This window comes from Gopherus flavomarginatus, chromosome 4 (assembly GCF_025201925.1).
Source record: "Gopherus flavomarginatus isolate rGopFla2 chromosome 4, rGopFla2.mat.asm, whole genome shotgun sequence".
NCBI classification, from domain to species: Eukaryota; Metazoa; Chordata; order Testudines; family Testudinidae; genus Gopherus; species Gopherus flavomarginatus.
This window is the reverse complement of record NC_066620.1, coordinates 57,903,880-57,923,948: the sequence shown is the minus strand read 5'-3', so window position 1 is coordinate 57,923,948 and position 20,069 is coordinate 57,903,880. Positions and strand designations below refer to the sequence as shown.

Here is a 20,069-nt window from a genome sequence, read left to right as displayed (position 1 = left end):
AAAACCATTCTTATAATTCTAATATATATTTTAAGTATACTAGCACACAGGGAAGCCAGTCTGGTTTCCAGCTGTGCATTTGTCAGTGTTCAGTGAGGCATGGGGCCCTGGCAAGAGCTGGCACGGGGTCTGCCAGTGTGACAGATATTGTAAAGGCTTTTCAGCAACAGTGATGGAAACACTTCAGCAATGATACGGTGCCAGTTTTGTTTATTCAGCTGCTGATGAAATTCCGAAAATTAAGCTTTTTTTTTTTCTTTTCCCACTTTGCCTTTTCAGTTGCTATCCGTGATTCCAGAGTCTCAGAGCATGTCTACATGGAAGCAGTAGACTACGGTGATATGAATTGTATAGTGCACAAATGTGTTGCATTCTAACTGCCCTGTGTAAAACCTGCTGGCATAAACTAAAAGGCACCTAGTTTGTGTTGATGCTACCATCAACATGAATTAGGCATCTTTTTGTTCTCACCAGCGGAGTCTGCAAGGAGCAGTTAGGATGCAACATGTTAGAGCTCTCCACAGTTCACACCCCAGTATCCTCACTGTGTTGCTATGTAGACAAGCCCTTGGAGGACTTTTTCAGTTATGGGAAAATGAGGTACTCATAAGTCTGAAACATTTTTAGCTTATTTGATCTGTTTCAGGTCATCTTGACCACAAATTTAAATGCATTTTCAGAGTTTAGTTTGCATAATGTAGGAAAATGGAGTGAGGTTATGGTCTCTTCAAAATCTATGATCATCCCATCCAGTTGGAATCATATTTTATGTTGCATTGGGAAACACATTGACTTAACTTTAAATCAGTAAACTCAAAAACTGCTTTTCTCTGTGATTGAAATTACAAAATGGTAATCCCTTGCACTGTGTGTGGATATGTCCTATACTGTACACAATGTCAACAGCATATGGAATTATAATGTACTATGAACCAGCACTATGCATCTACAAGGAGCCAGTACTATGAACAGGGAATCTGTTGGTCCTTCCCTGTCCCAGAAATCGTTTAAGATAAAGCATTTATTTTCTGAATGCACAGATCATGCTGAGCAGGATCACAGCCCAGGGAGCGGCAGCAGCAATTCTTAAGTCAGAACAACATCTCAGTGGCCACTCAGCCTGACTCTCCGCTCCTTGACACACAGTGCTCACATTTTGACCGGCCAATTTCTCCACCTGACCTGGCTACCTTCACTAACAGCGAGCCTGATATGCAGCAGCAGGCGGAGTTCTCCCCACCTGCCTCTCCTTCTCCACTGGAACCTTTTGCACCTCAGGTCACGGCTCACAACCACCAGCCTCAGTTTCCCTACTTCACCCCCTCATGGGCAGCACCTAACTTCTCTTATCCCATGCCTTGTCCTCAGTGATACCCTTAGCCATCTCCTGCTGCCAGTCATCCTCATGCTTCCTCCACCAGATCATAAGCTTCTTCTGCACCTCTTGTCTCCAGCTCCATCTACTTCTAGAGCTCCTGAACCTACCCCCCACCCCTAGAACGAATCTATCCAGGTTCTAACCAATAATATAGAATGTATGTTTTACATCAACAGACGGGGGAGCACGATTGCACTCCCTATGTATGGAGGCCATCCGATTGTGGAATTGGTGCATACAATACCACATAGAAATTACTGCTTCATACCTACCCGGATGTCGCAACACTACTGCCGACACACTCAGAAGACACTTCTCCAAAGAACACAAATGGGAATTACATCCCACAATACTACAACAGCTCTTCTCCCACTGTGGCACCCCATCAATAGACATCTTTGCCACAACCCAGAAATGCAAATGCCACCTATTTTGCTCCAGAGCGGAATTTGGGACTGCATCCCTAGGAGACGCATTCCTCATCCCGTGGAACAACTCTCTCATGTATGCTGTTCCACCGATCCCTCTGATACACAGGATTCTACGCAAGATCAGAGACAACAAGGCGCAGGTCATACTTATTGCCCTAGCTTGGCCGAGACAAACATAGTATTCTTACTGGCTCTGCATGTCCATTTGTCCTCTGTGGACTTTCCCCAACAGACCAGATCTGCTTTCTCAGTTCAATGGCCGGCTTCTTCACCTGCAGTTCCAGAAACTCCACCTCACAGCGTGGCTCCTTCATGGTTCCAGACCCACTAACTAGGCTGTTCTGAGCAAGTGCAGTATGTCCTCCTGCATAGTAGAAAAGACTCCATTTCTAAGACTCATCTGCAGAAGTGGAAACGCTTCTCCATGTGGTGCTCCCATAAACACTTGACAGCCCATACCGTGACCTTCCCTAACATCCTAGACTACCTTTTAAAACTAAAACAGGATGGGCTCTCGCTCAGCTCCATCAGAGTACACCTTGTGGCCCTCACCACCTTCCATGATTCGCTGGACGGATATTCACTCTTTGCTCACTCCACCAGAAATGCTTTCTCATGAGCCTGAAAAATCTCTACCTTGAGAATTATCCATCGGCAGCTGCCTGGAATCTCAACTTAATTCTTCGTGATCTTATGAAGTCTCTCTTCGAGCCCTTAGTTACCTCATCTCTTCTCCACATATCTATGAAGGTAGGTTTTTTGATTGCTGTAACATCAGCAAGGAAAGTAGCGGAAATAAGCGCTCTGATGGCCTACTCTCCTTACACAACCTTCTCTAAAGATAAAGTTACCTAAGACCCCACCCTAAATTTCTCCCTAAGGTGATGTACACCTTCCATCTTAACCAACCAATATACTTACCTGCATTCTATCCCAAACTTCATGAGACTCCGCATGAAGCAGCTCTACATACCCTTGATGTCTGATGAGCAACTGCCTTTTATCTAGACAGAACTAAACCATTTCCTAAGTCCCCGCGGCTATTTGTCTCCACTACCTAGGGATTGACAGGAGCAGCTATCTCTAAGCAACGCCTTTCCAAGTGGATCTCTGATTGGATCAGCTCCTGTTACCGCATTCAGAATGCCCAACCACCCAAAGGAATCAGAACTCATTCTACTCAAGCTATTTCAACATTGGTTGCCTTCCTCCATAATGTACCTATTACTGATATCTGTAAGGCGGCCGCATGGACATCTGAACATACATTTACCAAACATTATGCTGTCACGCAGGATACCATGGCAGACACCACAGTAGGCCACACGGTATTGTCTACAGTCATCACTGCTGCAACTCCAAAGTCCCACCAGCCATAGTGAGTACTGCTTCACATTCACCTGGCGTGGAGCACCCACAGGGACAGCACTCGAAGAAGAAAAGGTTCCTCACCTTGCAGTAACTGAGGTTCTTCGAGATGTGTGTCCCTGTGGGTTCTCCACTCCCCGCCTTCCTCCTCTCTACTTTGAAGTACTATTCTGACTTCACGGTAGAGAAGGAACTGAGGGGCGATGCGAGACGTGCATGCTCAGGCAGACTCTAACGAGACCGTGAGACAGCAGCTGAGCATGTGTGTCCCGACATTGCTATTGAAGATCTCCAATCAACAGCGCCAGGACGCACCGTCACATGGAGTGGAGCACCCACAGGGGTACACATCTCAAAGAACCTCAGTTACTGCAAGATGAGTAACCTTCTCATGTTAACTTCGTGATCTTGTCTGTTCGATTCTGGAATGATGAACTGAACAGACACTTTCCCTGTCTTTTTGTTTAATTTATTTGGACATAGGTAAATATGAAATCTTTACCAAAAAAAGATTTGCTAAAAACAAGTTTATGGTTTGCAGGATAACAAGGAATGTCAAAGATTATTTGAAAAGTTAAATTTATGAAGGCTATTTTTTTTAAAAATGCTTCTTTTAATGTTTTGTCTCCATTTTAAGAAAATGTCATGATGAGCACTTCAGTGGTGTCTAAAGTATTAATAATTGTCTGCAGTCCATTAGCTATACTTGGATTGTATTGGTCTTTGAGTCATTGTGTAAACAGGTTTTTTTTCCTTTGTGTCTCCCACCGCTCCCCCTTACTCACAGTACCTGGTTATGGATTACTACGTTGGAGGAGATCTGCTCACCCTGCTTAGCAAGTTTGAGGACAGGTTACCTGAAGATATGGCTCGTTTTTATTTGGCTGAAATGGTGATAGCGATTGATTCTGTACATCAGTTACACTACGTCCACAGGTAAGGAAATCCAGCTCAGAAATACAGAGATGATTTAACACTGTGCATTATGGTCCACTTCCTGCAGTTCTAACTTAACCAAACTCCTGTTAAAGTTAAGGGGAGTTTTACCTGAGGGCAAGATTTTGCTTTGTTGGACAACTAGACTGGGAACAACTGGCAAATGTTGACTGAATTGGTGACCACTGTATATGCGGCTTCATCTTTTGAAAGTTCAAAACTGTTGCCAGGCTTGTTCGACATGCTTAAAGATATTTCTTGAAAACTCAAGAACATGTGCAAGTGTGGTCATTGGCATATTCTAAATCAATGTGCATGTTTTTATTTATTAAATTATGTGTTTAACAAAATATGGCTCCGATCCTGCAGTGTGATTTGCTAACTTGGATACCAGACATCTGTGCTGAATCCTGGAGGGTGGGTCGCATTGCACGATCAGGTCTTATGCTTGGATTGTGTCTCTTGTTTAGTTTCTTCTGTGCATAAATAATTCAAAGCACAAAATTAAGGGTTGGATTTTTATTTTTATTTTTTTAGTTTTGTTTTGGATTTGGTAACATAATTTCTAGCAATCTACTGCTGGTGGCTCCATGGTAGTGATTAAGTCATTTGTGCAAATAACTGAAAGCATTTGAACTTAATTTAAATGAAATGTCAAATGCAGTGCATTCATTTGATGTATAAAAATGGCTCATTCCTGCCATTGCTTTTAACAATGTTCTTGCTTACTTCAGTAACAGCTTCATAATGATGGCAGTGGCAGTTCCTGAATGATAATAGGATACTGCCTAAAGAGAGAGAGTGGGATGTCCAAAATTATTCAACATTGAGCTAACTTTGCTCCCATTGAAGTTAATAATAAAACTGCCATTAACTTCAGTTGGAGCAGAGTTAAGTTAACTACATGTAAGCCTTTTGAAAATTCCACCCAAGACTCCTTTTGAGCACAAGCAACACTAGTGATTGTTTGACCATTCATATTGGCCTGATCGCCTCTCCAGAAATGATCACAAGGTTTGCCCTTGGGATCCATTTCAGTTTAGCATGAGTTTGATATGAAGAAGTGTCCTAATGATTGGTTTTATTTTAATTTGAGGTTGCTCTTCATGAAAGCGTTCTAGCTAGGAGCACCTTGTGATTTTATGTTGGTAAGCTCTGATTTGTCTTGCTTAAGCATTGAATTAGGCATCATTGGAATTGGGTTCTTTTAGGTTCCTCATTTGTCATGTGAAATGTGTTTGAAGTCTTGTGACTCACCATTTCCAGAGGAGAAAAGAGCTGGTTGTTCTGTCAAGGGACTGAATTTATGTGGAAAGGAGCTCTTTGTGAAACTTCCTAATGGAAAAGACCCATTAAAAGTATCTTATTTATGATCTTTATGAATTCAAATCATTTCAAGTGTGTGTCTTTGAGAAGGTATGTGTTCTTAAATCATTTTGCACCTGATCCAAAGCTCATTGACGTCGATGGAAAGACTGCCATTGACTTCAATGGGCTTTGGATCAGGCTTTTAAAAAGTAATGTGTATGTGAATTGTTGAGCCTACTGACTATGACTATTTTTGATGGCAGTGAAAGAGCATTTCAGTTGTTAGCTAGGCTGCTAAACTTTTTCTTATAAGTCAGCCTGTAAAGTAGCTGCAGTTCTCAGACAAATAATTTTTAAGACTTTTCTTTCAGAAGACCATGTTGTAATTCCTGTACTGGTAGTACATAATGTACAACATAGGTGACATTTCTGTCTTCAAATTATGTATGGCCCTAATGTTAAATGGATTTGCATGTGAACTTGTGATACACAATTAAATGGCATCCTATTGGAGTTTTACAGCAACAGAACTGTTAGATTTGAAGATAGATGCTTGTAGGAATCAGTGTATGGACATATTAACTTACCCATACTTATTACAAAATAGACAGTCCTTTTGTATTATTATTCACAGCTTTGCCAGTGAGCTGCATGTAGCATATTCAGAAACCTTCTCTTTAAGGTCAGTCCAAAAACGACGCTTTTTATAAGTCAAATAGAAGTAACACAAAGTGTGTTTATAAGGAAAAAAGCTTTTTGCAAAGATGAAAAATTCAAAAGGGCCTTGAGTAAGTGTTAACTGACCAGCCTTTGAAATATGACCCATTTCCCTGTTACTTTATTGAGATGTTTGCAGCTGTTACAGCAGAAGAAAGGAAAACATTTGTAAGTACCAGCAGTGCTCTTTCCTGAAAGAATAACCCTGGTGTCCGCCTCCTTTGGAGGGGTGTGGGAGGGCATGTTGTGGGAGGTGGAGGGCAGGGGAAAGGCAAAATAGAACAAATATTAATAGAAAGTGATAATGTAATATCTGTTGTGGCAGTACTTCTGATAGATAAGCAGTACGCATAGGGATTTGAACTGTGTAAGTAGCTGGTGAATTAGAAACATCATATTCCATACATCTTTCTTTCAAGGTTATTTTGCTATAAAGATTCAGAACTCTACAGGGTTTTATTATTTATTCTTGCTCTTTTGGTATCCCAGTTCTTTCAGGACAGATTTTCACATTGACCACAACCAGTGTCTGTGATGAGAGCACTTCCCCCTCCTGCCTATATTTCTTATATACTTTTTTTATCCTTTATTCCTCATCCCTTTTATCTTTATCCTTCATCCCTTCCAGTCTTTTCTACTGTTCAATAAATGCTTTTGTATTCTAGCTGTAGAAGAGTATCGTTTTTCTGGAGGTTGGTGTTGATCACCATAATAGTGATCCTGCAAGATAACCCAAGAGTTAACGCCCAAGCCATTGTTTTCCTTCCAAAATGGACTATCTGGAAAGCTTATGGACGTGAAACACAAGCAACCGTAGCACTACGTGCCTCTGAAACTATAAACTATTGCAGAGCTCCTCTGCTTTGTGTTGCTGTGTTGCAAGTCCTTAGGCAATTTCTGAGCTGGCATTGCTGGATTGCAGAACCCTTATTTGGAAGTCTGTAAAGTCCAGAGAACGGTAGGTGTTAACTAATATGAAGCTTGTGTGTGTGTGTATCACCACTATATATGCATATATGGGTGCAGATAGACACACACACTTGTGTATATATGCTAGCACGCGCTCTCTCTCTCTCTCTCTCTCTCTCTCTCTCTAAACATCTGAAAGGAGCTGCGTTCAAACTTACATGAGGATTTTTCACCTGTGCTCATGAATTTCAGGGAACAAATTGTGTGGTGTGTTACCCCTTTGTTTTAACAAACTCATAAATTTAATAATCATTTTAACTGCATTTTCTAGTAATACATAGGTTAACTACTTTATTTTTGGTGCAAGTCACTAATGTGTTTTGCATTAACGAATGGCATTGAGAGCTCCATGACTGACTCTGGAAAGATTACTTAACATGAATTACCTTTAATTGAACATGGCTGCATATATACTTCCTGCCTGATTGTGCAGCCTTTACTCAAATAAAACTTTTGTGGGAGCTCATGTAAGAACTGTGTTTACCAGTGATACCTATTTAATTTATTATTTAAAATAAATATTAGATTATGTTCTTTTGGTAGTAGGCCACGGTTGAATATTGCCTTGTGCCATTTGTATATAAGTTATACTTTTCTGTACAGTATATGGTTTAACATGTAGGCAACAGAAACACTGTTAAGCAAAAGGAAAATGAAAAGGATCATAGCATCTTCATTATGTTTCTGATGAAATCTCTCAACTTGTATTAATGCTAGTTTGGTTGTTAAAAGTTTTTCTGTTTCCTCTCTGATTAGGAGTAAATCATTCCCTTTCATATGCATTGCCAGGCTCTGCTTCTATGCATCATTGAGTGTTTTGATGGGAATAAGGGTCAAACATCTTTGTCTTGAATTAGGTAGTTAGTCTTCATTACTGCATGTACAGCAATATGGCTGGCATTATGTCATACACACATGGAATTAGTGTCTCTTTTTCCTGTGAGATTTTAGTTTAGTCTTTTGCTTAAATTAATGCCGAGCCATTGACTATGGGTTGACTTGAGTTATTTAAATTAACACACTACAGTAATATAGATCAAAGATTTCACTTGAGGATAGATGTAACTTTTCATAATGCTCTTTACCTGGGCTGAAAGACTGCTATGTACAGTTAGAGACAGGGCTGTGCTGTAATCCAACCTCTTGTATATCCCATGAACCATGTTCTGATCCTCCAGGAGAATGGTGATATAGGTGATCATCCTGAGTCAAAAGGACACAAATCTCTGCCTTCTCTTGTGTTTGACACATGTCAGCAGCCTTTTTACACTGAATAACATTCAGGAATTCGTGAGCGATTGTGTTTTGCATTTTTTTAAAAATCCACTCACTTGATACTGGTACAGAAAAATAAAAATATTTGTCCATTAATATTGCATGATAATATTCATTTGTTAATATTTTGTTTTCATTTCACTCTGCATTTCACTTCTGCTAGTTTATATTTTTTTATAAATTATTATATTCACATAATCTGAGACTCCACTACAAGATGGAAAGGGTCCTATTCTAATCCAAGCAGTGGCAAAGGTTAAAACCATAATTCAAGTGTATCCTCCTTAGTTTGTGCTAATTTATGGATGCTTATTGGGTGGCCTGCAGAAGCCTTTTACCGTATGTAGATAGAAGCTCAGAAGCCAGTTTAGCAGATGCTAAAACAGATTCATAAAGTTAATGGACACTTCCATAATAGCAATAACAATTAATTTTATTTCTAGAGCTTTTCTTCCCTCTGCACTCAAGCTGTTTTGCAACAATTCATATTAGAACAATACAGTATGGAGAAATGTGTTCAAACTTTTTCTATACTAACGTGCCAAGAAGTGAAAGTTTCTTTTTAAGAAAAATGTTCTTCACTGTAGGTGGTTAAAGCTCCCCTTGAAGAATAGCTATTATCCCTAGGTCCCAATTCAGCGCTTGAATTATGCATGTATATTCCATTGACTGCACTGAGGGCTCTCTGAATGTACCCAATGGGACTTCCATTGAAGAGTTTGACATCTTAAATTGAAGTTTTTGAACAATAAAACCTTTCATTTAATTGTAAAACCATAGTTCTGGTTCCAAAGATAAATAAGAAAAGCCTTTAAAGTTGATATTTGTCAAATAGCAAAACAAGATAATTCTGAAGCAACTGTGTTGCTTAGTGATGAGAGAAGTGGACTAGTTTTTGGGTTCTGTTTTCAGCTCTTCTAATGACTTGCAGTTTGACCATGAGTTAGTAACTTAAACTCCTATCAATAAGCTTATTTTTCTGAAAAGTAAAGATAACACTGAAAAATAATATAAAAGGGTGCTGATGATGAATTAGTTAATATTTATGAAATACTTTAAATCTTCAAAGGGCTACGCTATGTAAACATGACTGAACTAAACCATTCTTTAGACAGAAACAATAGCTTATAGATTTTTAGAACGTCTGTACTTCCATCACTTAAGTTTGTTGAACTGAAATTCAGCATTGTTTGTTTATTCTCTTGGGGCCAAATTGTGTCATCAGATGCCTCTGCATTACCATGATGAAGATCATTAGGAATTGTTTATGCATGGAAACCCAAAATTGGGCCCACGACTAGACATTTTTGCATTGTTTGGTCCCTCTTCTCTGAGCGCAAATTTCAAAAGTAACTAAAGCTAAATCTTGTTACATAGGATTTCTGTTTTCTGTGTCACCAACCAGCTTGTATATAGCCTTTAACTCTGTGAGGTTTAGGCTAGACAGGCTACAGAAAATATTTGCAGCAAGCACATCTTGGGGTGGGGGGGTCGAGAAAGGTCTACTCTGTTTTGTATGCTTCTGACATATTAAGTCAACATTGTTTTTCCTAAAACATGGCCTGATGGCTGTCTCTTTGAACTTCCTTTTGCAGTTTTTTAGCTCAACTGAATCCTAAAGACTCAATTAAAGTTCATTCAATTATGAAGTTGTGTCACTGACATCCATCAACTTCCAGCTGATACTTCTAAATGTAATCTTTATGACACCTGCCTGGAGTTTGTTTTGTAGTTTTTCAAAACAATGTCTGATAAGGTCTCTGTCTTACAAAGGTGATTTCCTTCCTGAGGATCTGCTCTAGGGAAACATTGCAACTTGCTTAATTTTAAGTGTTCAGTTAAGCATCCTTCCTGAATAAGGGTGGTTTTCTGAATCAGAGCCTGAGTACTTAGCTCTTATATTTCATTTCACTGGCCACATCAGGGCTGATACTGTGCGGTGCTGATCAACTTCTGAGACGTGCTGAGGGTCCTCAACTCTGTGACTCTAAAGATAATTGAGGATTCTCAGCAAGTTAGACATATTGAAATCAAAGCTTTGTTCATTCCTCTTCTTCTTTTATATTTAAAAATATTTTAGAGCAGAGTTCTCTAGCTAGACACTTCATGCAAAAATCTGGAGTGTTTAATATTAAACGGGGTGTCTGGTTCTGCAAGGTGAGTTTTCCACCTCTCCTTGACTTCAAAGAGAGCACATAGCAGTCACAAGCTTATTTGCAGGCTTGGGCTCAAATTTTTACTTCTATTTGACAATTCTTAACTTTTGTAACTATTTTTTAAAGCAACATCAGAAGATTTTATGTCTTTTTTTTCAATCTTATTTTAACTCTTCAGCTCTTGAACTGTGCTGTACTTCGTGGTGTATAGTCAGTTAGTTCATATGAGACACTGATGGACTTTTAAAAAGGCAGATGTCCCAAAAGGAAATAAAACAGATTTGATTATAACCTTAAAAGTTCAAGCAGAATATGCCTTTTTTATATATCTAAGAACCTTCCTTTTTTAGCTATGAAATTCTTGTGATACTGTTTTCCTTTCTGACGTAGATTTACTGGTAGAGGCTTTGTACGTTTATGAAACTTCTGATACCAGTTAATGTTGTTCCAGTTAATTTTGAGTTTTAGAGAACAAGGGCCATGTTCATAGGAGAAATTCTTCTGACATTTAAAAAGAAGAGGCTTGTGTACAGATACACTGTGCATACACTTCAGCAATACCACCTTCTTGTTTGAGTGATGTTCCCTGTGTGTATTACACTAGAGGTACAGATACACTCCATGCACCTGAGACTGGAAGATGTTTCATTAGCAGGGTGCATTGATCTGTACCTACTCCCTTCTCCTCCTTGGGCTCTAAAGCAAGGATACAAGATGAATCTCTCTAGTTTTTCTGCTGCCAGTGGTCTAAGATGGAACTTCGCTAGCGTCCGCAGCTTTAGCTAGCATCCTTTTTTTAATTAGTGTAAATACACCTCGATATAATGCTGTCCTTGGGGGCCAAAAAATCTTACCATGTTATAGGTGAAACCATGTTATATTGAACTTGCTTTGATCCACTGGAGTGCGCAGCAGAGCACTGTTTTACCACATTATATCCAAATTCGTGTTATATTGGGTGGCGTTATATCGAGGTAGCAGTGTAGTTGTAAATGCTGTTAGCCTGATAAAATTCTGATTTTAGTGTTAGGGGGTTTTTTTAGTGAATTTTTTAGAGGCTGGGGTACCCCCCCCAATCTCGCTGCATAAGTATCTAGAATGTCCAGGATACCAGGATTCAAGACCTGTGTAGTCTGCCCGTGGGCCTTCCCAGTTGGCGATGGCCACTTGTCTGTGTTGCCTCAAGGAAGCTCATGTCCCCTCCAAGTGTAATATCGAATGGCTCTTCCCTCACTGAATGAATCAGTCCTGTGAGCTCAGAGGTCAAACATTCTTGATGCATCACTCAATGAGGCCATAGTTGGACCCTGACCGATCAAAATCCATGTACATCAGGCAGAGGCACTGAGAAGTGCCCCTTCAAGCACATTGGCTCTGACTACTAGACCTCAGAGAGCAGAGTTTAAGGACTCTAGCAGTAAACAAGGCAGACTGGAGGAGGATTAAAAGTAAGTGTTCTCACAAGGACAGACATGAGAAACCCCTCTGTAAGTCCTCGTCTAAGAAGATAACTTCTTCCCTGACCTGTTTTAAGTTGGTGAGACTCTGCGCCATGGTATGGGTTGTGTCAGGAGCTCAAAAGGAACATGTTACTGGTTCCTCAGAACTAGGATCCAGAAGTGCCTCAGGACTGTCCTCCACAGACGTGGCAAGACTATCCTCCATACTGGCAAAGCAAAGGAGTGAGTGTATGCTGACTTGCATGTCAATTCCCATCACCTATGGAGGATCTGCCCTTCAAGGGAAATAACCTGTTCAGTGACAATGATTTGAAAGATGCTTTTTCCATATAGATATCTGTCCTGCACACAGGCGGTCCCTGCATTTTACCATTGACCTGGACCATTACCAATACAGAATGTTCACAAAGGTATTATTGGTAGTAGTGGCGGCATGTCTGCATCATCAGGGCACTTCAGTATTCCCTTACCTGGAAGACTGGCTGCTCGCAGGAAAGTCATACCAAGAAGTTCAGGTGACAACTTTATTGACACTCTGACTCCTACAATCATTCGGTCTAGAGCAGAGGTTGGCAACATTTCAGAAGTGCTGTGCCGAGTCTTCATTTATTCACTCTAATTTAAGGTTTTGCATGCTAGTAATACATTTTAATATTTTTAGAAGGTTTCTTTCTATAAATCTATAATATGTAACTAAAATGTTGTTGTATGTGACGTAAATAAGGTTTTTAAAATGTTTAAGAAGCTTCATTTAAAATTAAATTAAAATGCAGAGACCCCCGGACCGGTGGCCAGGACCCAAGCAGTGTGAGTGCCACTGAAAATCAGCTCGCATGCCGCAGGTTGTCTACCTCTGGTCTAGAGGTAAAAGCAGAAAAGTCCACTTTAGTTCCTACAAAGACTATAGACTTTATTGGGGCCACCCTGAATTCAGTCACGGCCTTGCCATACCTACCTCAAAACTGGTTGCAGACTATGATGGAATTCATCACTCTACCCAGAGTGAGCCCCTCTCATCCTCCTAGGCCACACTTTCTCAGGTACATATGTGATGTCCTTTGTGAGGCTCCATCTATGAATATCTACAGTAGAGCCCTGCGCAGGACTCATATAGAGCACTGGAAGTGCGCAGCATCTTTCAACAAGAGGATTCCTGGTGAGGGATCTCTTTGCATCTCCTGAGAACAGGAAATGCTCAGCCAACTGTTCCTAAGTGGTCCTGGGCCGCAACTGCAGAGAGGATAAATTTCTAGTCTGGTGGTTGGAACCAGTAATTTATGTGTTTCTGTCTAGCCCTGTCTTAACGTGAGTTCTGAGGAATATCAGAGAAGACAAAGCAACACATCCTCCAGATGGCCATGCGCCCATGTATCCACATTCAGCTCTTGCCAGACCTCTTAGCCCAGGACAGAAGTAAGGTCCTTGAACCCAAGCCAGCATCACTCCATCTGACAATTTGGTATTTGGACAATAAACTTAAAAAAATCCTACTTGGTTTCTGTACAGCCCATCCTTAGCAACAGCAGAAAAGACACAAAGGAAATACTATATAATAAAGTGAAAGATTTTCTGTATGGTGTCAGCATCAGCAGCTGCCCTTGGAGGATTCCGAGATTCCAGCTATACTGGTTTACTTCCTCTCTCTGAAAGTGTCAGGGTTGTCCCTCAGCTCCTTATGAATGTACTTGGCAGCTGTTTCACTCTCCCAGTGGATGACTATACAATCTTTGCTCATCTGATTAAAATTTCTGAAGGACCTAGTCAGAAACTTTCCTCTGGTGTATGGGACCTCAATCTAATCCTATCTGTATTAACAAATTCCCTATTTGAGCATTTTGTCTCATGTTCCTTTGTTCATCTATCTATGAATTTGCCTTTTTGGTTTGTCACCTCAGCCAGAAGCATAGGAGAGCTGAGGGCCCATATGGCAGACCCTCTAAATGCAGTCCTACATAGGGATAAAGTTCCCTAAGGTTACATCCTAAGTTCATTTGGAAGGTGATCTTGGTATTCCATCTGAACCAAGTCATCCACTTTCTTGTCTTCTACCCAAAACCCCATGCCACCAGAGAGGTCAAGAAGTTCTGTCTCTCTGGATGTCCAATGAGTCTTGGCCTTCAACCTACAGAGGACAAAACCCTACAGAAAATCCCCTGTTTTTCTCCTTTGCAAATGCAAAGACTTTGTAAGTGTATTTTCCGATATATTCTGCTTTGCTATGAATTGACCGTGACCCCACCCCAGAATGTGCGAGAGCCAAATTGACTAGAGTCCAAGCTACATCTTCTGGAGATCTGTGGCATAGCAACAGGGGGCTGTGTGCATAACTTTAGTACACATTACACCCTGGCACAGGCTTCTACAGCAGATCCTCCTTTGGCAGAGTGGTCCTTCTGTCAGTGGTACAGCAGGGTCCCTTGCACCTTTTTTCTCAATGAATAGTACTTCTGACTCACCTACAGTGGAGTACACATAAGGACCATCACTCAAAGAAGAAAGACTGGTTACTTACCTGGAGTTCTTCTAGGTGTGTGGTTCCTATGTGTATTCCACTACCTACCCTCCTTCTCTTCTGCTTTGGATCCTTATCCTAGGGCAGCGGTGGGCAAAGTATGGCCTGCGGGCCACATCTGGTCATCAGACCATTTATTCTGGTCCTCAGCTCCTGCCAGGGAGCAGGGTTGGGAGTTTTCCCTGCTCCGGCGCTCCAGCCGGGGAGCAGGATCAGGGGCTTACCCTCACTCCGCGTGGCTCCCAGGAGGCAGCTGGCATGACCCCTCTCCAGCTCCTGTGTAGTACACAGAGGCGTGGCCAGGCGGCTCTGCACACTGCCCCATCCACAGCTCCCGTTGGCCATGGTTCCCGGCCAATGGGAGCTGCAGGGGTGGCACTTGCAGACAGGGCAGCGCATAGAGCTGCCTGGCCATGCCTCGGAGCCAGAGGGGAGACATGCTTATGGGAGCTACTTGCGGTAAGCACCGCCTGGAGCCTGCACCCCTGAGCCAAACCCCCCCGTACGTCAGCCCCTTGTCACAGTCCTGATCCCCCTGAAAACGCCTCGCTCCCAGCCCAGAGCCCCCTCTTGTACCCCAATCCTCTCATTCCCAGCCCCAGCCCAGAGCCCACACCTCCAGCCAGACCCCTCACCCCCTCATGCCCCAAAAGCCTGCCCCATCCCTGATCCCCCTCCTGCCCTCTGAACCCATTGGTCCCAGCCAGGAGCACCCTCCTGTACCCCAAACTCCTCATCTCTGGCCCCACCCCGGAGCCCACACCCTCAGCTGGAGCTCTCACACCCCTCCCCAGTACCCCAGCCCAGATCCCCCTCCTGCCCTCTGAACCCACTGGTCCCAGCCTGGAACCCCCTCCTGCATCCCCAGCCCCACCCCACATCCCTCACACACACACACCCTGCACCCCTAGCCGGAACCCTCACCCCCTCCTGCATCCCTACCCCCACAATTTCCATACTCCAATGTGGCCCTCAGACCAAAAAGTTTTCCTACCTCTGTCCTAAGGTTATTCATGGCAGAGAAGGAACTGAAGAGGTGGTCAGTCTGCACTGCCCCTTATACTCTTTGTTCAGAGCATGAGGAAGAGAAGGCACATGCATGGACCAATGGACACTGCTAATAAAACATCTTCTGGTCTGAAGTGCATGGAGCACATGGGCACCTTGAGTGGAATACACCAAGGGACCACACACTCCAGATACTGTACAAGGTCAGTAGCCAGTCTTTTCCTGTTTCTTTCACATTTAGCATTGTCACAAATGTCATGATGTCCTTGTCACGATACACATCCATGTGTGGGAGATAGGTGACTGCAGTGACGTGTTTTGACAACTGTTGGAAAAGTTTCCATTTTTGTTCTTGTAGTTGATTTTAATAATATTTCAAAAACAAGGTCCTGGAATAAATTGTGGCAGGTTTGAGGGCTATCAATCTCATGATCATAGGGATTCCATACATGGCAGTGAGGAAGAATCAGAGTAGGCAATTTGGTGCACAGTTAAGTTGCCTACTGGAGTGTATTGGGCTATCTCCCTTGGCATAAAGATCGAGGATGCAGGAGTAGGAGGAAGATGGGTTCAGCCTTGGAACTAGGAGGAAGTAGGTGTAAGGGACATTGGATTAGGAGGGACTGTCTGAAAATGTGAGAATATATCTGAGGAAGACAAAGGGACTAGGATGGGAAGAAGAATCTGTGGGAGGAAAGCTGAAAGCAATTCTGTTTGGGAGATTGTACCAGATCCATGTACACCTGGACCTTGTTTAGCCTGGTCTGACCACAGAAAAGGCTACACGGGGAAAAGACTGAATACATTCACAAAGAATAAATTAAAAGTTCAGGTCTAACTTTCTCTTCAAACTTAGTTTTTCACATTCTTAACAAATACTTATTTATTTTTGCCTAAGAATATGTATAGCGATGTTTTTGAGACCCATGTACCACTTACTAAGCTAGAACCTGATCCAGCAAATGACTGCTCATGGGTAGAGTAAAGTCAGTGGTGCTCTATACAAGCTAAATTCTGTGCTATTCTCTTAATAATACTTAACATTTATATATTACTTTACACCAGTGTTTCCCAAACTGTGTTCCGCGGAACACTGGTGTTCCATTAAAGAATCGTAATTAAAAAAAGAAAAAAAGGTTTAAATTTTTTTTACTTTTACATTTGGTATATTGAAGCGTAGTTTGCAACTCTTTTTGAATGACTATAATTAACATAAAACTCTTTTTCCGGTTATTGATAGATCTTGTATTGAATATCATGGCGTAAAGAGAACAAGGCACAGAAGCATGTTGACGTCTACCCCTTTCGGGCATGTTTCAGTTAGTGACGTTATAGCCCTTCAGCTTGAGGCTGTGCAAACTGCAGCGGTATGCACACACCATTCTCTTTACGCCATGTTGAATATAACATTCGCTCAACATGTTCAAACCTGTGGGTCTTTATTGTGTATGCGATAAGCACAACTAAACTAGCTTCACTCGAAACAATATAAATATTTGTGACAAACAAAATTTGACAAAAATCAGTATTTCTAAATATTGTTACTAAACCTAATCACCATGGATTTGTGGCTAAAAGAAGGAACTTTGAAACGACAAGGAAGTTCTTCTGGTACTCCAACTGTGGCCAAAATAAACGAGCAAAATATTGTGACACTTCAAAGTGAGGATGAACAATCGCAGTCTTTTGTTGCCGAAAACTCTGTTAGTGCTAGTGAGTTATCCAAGGTGAAAGAATTTCCACCGAAGTATATCAAAAAACACGAAGAAGCAGATGTTAAAAGACCGAAATGAAAGTATGATGAAAGTTATTTGTCTTTCAGTTTTACGTGTGTTGGAAATAAAGATGTTCCTGATGTGCAGTGCGTTGTGTGCAACAAGATACCAGCAAACAGTTCATTGGCTCCTGCTAAACTTTGTAGGCATTTGGAAACCAAGCATGCTGAATACAAAGACAAAGATGTAAGTTTTTTCAAGAGGCAGTGTGACTCACTTGGAAATTGTAAACTTCTGATGATTAATATTGCTCAAACGGACAACGAAAGTGCAACAGAGGCATCTTATCGAGTAAGTTACTGTGTAGCGCTTGCCGGAGAAGCTCACGCTATTGGAGAAACACTTATCAATCCTTGCGTGAAAGACATTGTAGCGTGCATGTTGAGCGAGCAGTCTGGAAAAAAAATTGGTGCTGTACATTTGTCAAATAATACTGTTGCACACCATATTACAGATCTTGCCAATGACATAGAAAGAGCTAGTTTGCCGACTGAAAATTTGCCATGAATATTCATTGCAGCTAGATGAGTCCACTGATGTTTCAGGATTTGCTGTGCTATTAGTATTTGTCCAATATAGATTTAATAATATTATTGAAGAGGACCTGCTCTTGTATGAATCTCTGCAAAGCAACATGACTGGAGAAGAAATATTCAACTGCATCAACAATTTTAACAGAAAGCATGAAATTAGTTGAGGAAATTGTATTGATGTATATACTGACGGTGCTCGGGCAATGATCGGGAAGATGAAGGGAGTGATAATGCGAATCATAAGTGTGGCACTAGAAAGCACTAAGAGCCATTGTGTTCTATACAGACAAGCACTTGCAATTAAAAAAATACCAGCATATCTGAAAATTGTGCTCGATGAAGCAGTACAAATTATCAATTTTGTCAAATATCAACCATTTCAATCCAGGTTATTTAAAATTTTCTGCAAGGAAATGAGTAGTTAGCACAAAATGCTTTTACATACGGAAGTGAGGTGGCTGTCCAGAGGAAAAGTGCTTGTGAGGTTTTTTGAGCTTCGTAGTGAACTACTAAAAAGAACGGGTACTTGTGGCACCTTAGAGACTAATATTTATTTCAGCATGAGCTTTCGTGAGCTACAGCTCACTTCTTCAGATGCATAGAATGGAACCCACAGACAGGAGATATTTATACATACAGAGAACATGAAAAGGTGGAAGTATGCATACCAACAGGAAGCATCTAATCAATTGAGATGAGCTATCATCAGCAGGAGAAAAAAATAACGTTTGAAGTGATAATTAAGATGACTCATAGAAGATGTGAGGAGAACTTAACACAGGGAAATAGATTCAGTTAGTGTAATGACCCAACCTTTCCCAGTCTCTGTTTAAACCTAAGTTAATTGTATCTAATTTGCATATCAATTCGAGTTCAGCAGTCTCTTTGGAGTCTGTTTTTGAAGTTTTTTTGTTGCAGAATTGCCACCTTCAAGTCACTGAATGGTTAGAGAGGTTGAAGTTTTCTCCCACTGGTTTTTGAATGTTATGATTCCTGATGTCAGATTTGGGTCCATTTATTCTTTTGCGTAGAGACTGTCCGGTTTGGCCAGTGTACATGGCAGAGAGGCATTGCTGGCACATGATGGCATATATCACGTTGGTATATGTGCAGGTGAACGAGCCCCTGATGGCGTGGCTGATGTGATTAGGTCCTACGATGGTGTCACTTGAATAGATATGTGGATAGAGCTGGCATCGGGCTTTGTTGCAAGGATAGGTTCCTGGGTTAGTGTTTTTGTTCTGTGGTGTGCGGTTACTGGTGAGTATTTGCTTCAGGTTGGGAGGCTGTCTATAAGCGAGGACTGGCCTGTCTCCCAAGATCTGTGAGAGTGAGGGATCATCTTTAAGGATAAGTTGTAGATCTTTGATGATGCGCTGGAGAGGTTTTAGTTGGGGGCTGTAGGTGATGGCTAGTGGCGTTCTGTTATTTTCTTTGTTGGGCCTGTCCTGTAGTAGGTGGCTTCTGGGTACTCTTCTGGCTCTTTCAATCTGTTTTTTCACTTCAGTAGGTGAGTATTGTAGTTTTAAGAATGCTTGATAGACATCTTGTAGGTGTTTATCTCTGTCTGAGAGATTGGAGCAAATACGGTTGTATCTTAGAGCTTGGCTGTAGACAATGGATCGTGTGGTGTGTCCTGGATGGAAGCTAGAGGCATGTAGGTAAGTGTAGCTGTCAGTGGGTTTCCGGTATAGGGTGGTGTTTATGTGACCAACTCTTATTAGCACAGTAGTGTCTAGGAAATGGACCGCTTGTGTGGATTGGTCTAGGCTGAGGTTGATGGTGGGATGGAAATTGTTAAAATCACGGTGGAATTCCTTAAGGGCTTCTTTTCCATGAGTCTAGATGATGAAGATGTCATCAATGTAGCGCAAGTAGAGTTAGGGGTGTTAGAGAACGAGAGCTAAGGAAGCATTGTTCTAAGTCAGCCATAAAGATGTTGGCATACTGTGGGGCCATGCGGATACCCATAGCAGTGCCACTGACCTGAAGGTATATATTGTCCCCAAATGTGAAATAGTTGTGGGTGAGGACAAAGTCACAAAGTTCAGCCACCAGGTTAGCCATGATATTATCGGGGATACTATTCCTGAGTGCTTGTAGTCCATCTTTGTGTGGAATGTTGGTGTAGAGGGCTTCCACATCCATAGTGGCCAGGATGGTGTTTTCTGGAAGATCACCGATGGATTGTAGTTTCCTCAGGAAGTCAGTGGTGTCTCGAAGATAGCTGAGAGTGCTGGTAG

The 20,069-nt window shown here is 41.6% G+C and overlaps 2 protein-coding genes across 5 annotated transcripts in view; one reads left to right on the top strand and one right to left on the bottom strand.

The window, feature by feature from the left end:
- The window catches only part of XDH (xanthine dehydrogenase), an 855,537-nt gene that overhangs the window by 305,585 nt on the left and 529,883 nt on the right, over positions 1-20,069 (bottom strand). The gene's annotated exons all lie outside the window — the stretch shown is intronic.
- The window catches only part of CDC42BPA (CDC42 binding protein kinase alpha), a 362,571-nt gene that overhangs the window by 147,027 nt on the left and 195,475 nt on the right, over positions 1-20,069 (top strand). For all 4 annotated transcript variants that reach the window (XM_050948407.1, XM_050948405.1, XM_050948404.1 and 1 more), the window contains exon 5: positions 3,965-4,113. In XM_050948407.1, the coding sequence (XP_050804364.1) occupies positions 3,965-4,113 (149 nt within the window). The remainder of the gene's footprint in view (positions 1-3,964; positions 4,114-20,069) is intronic.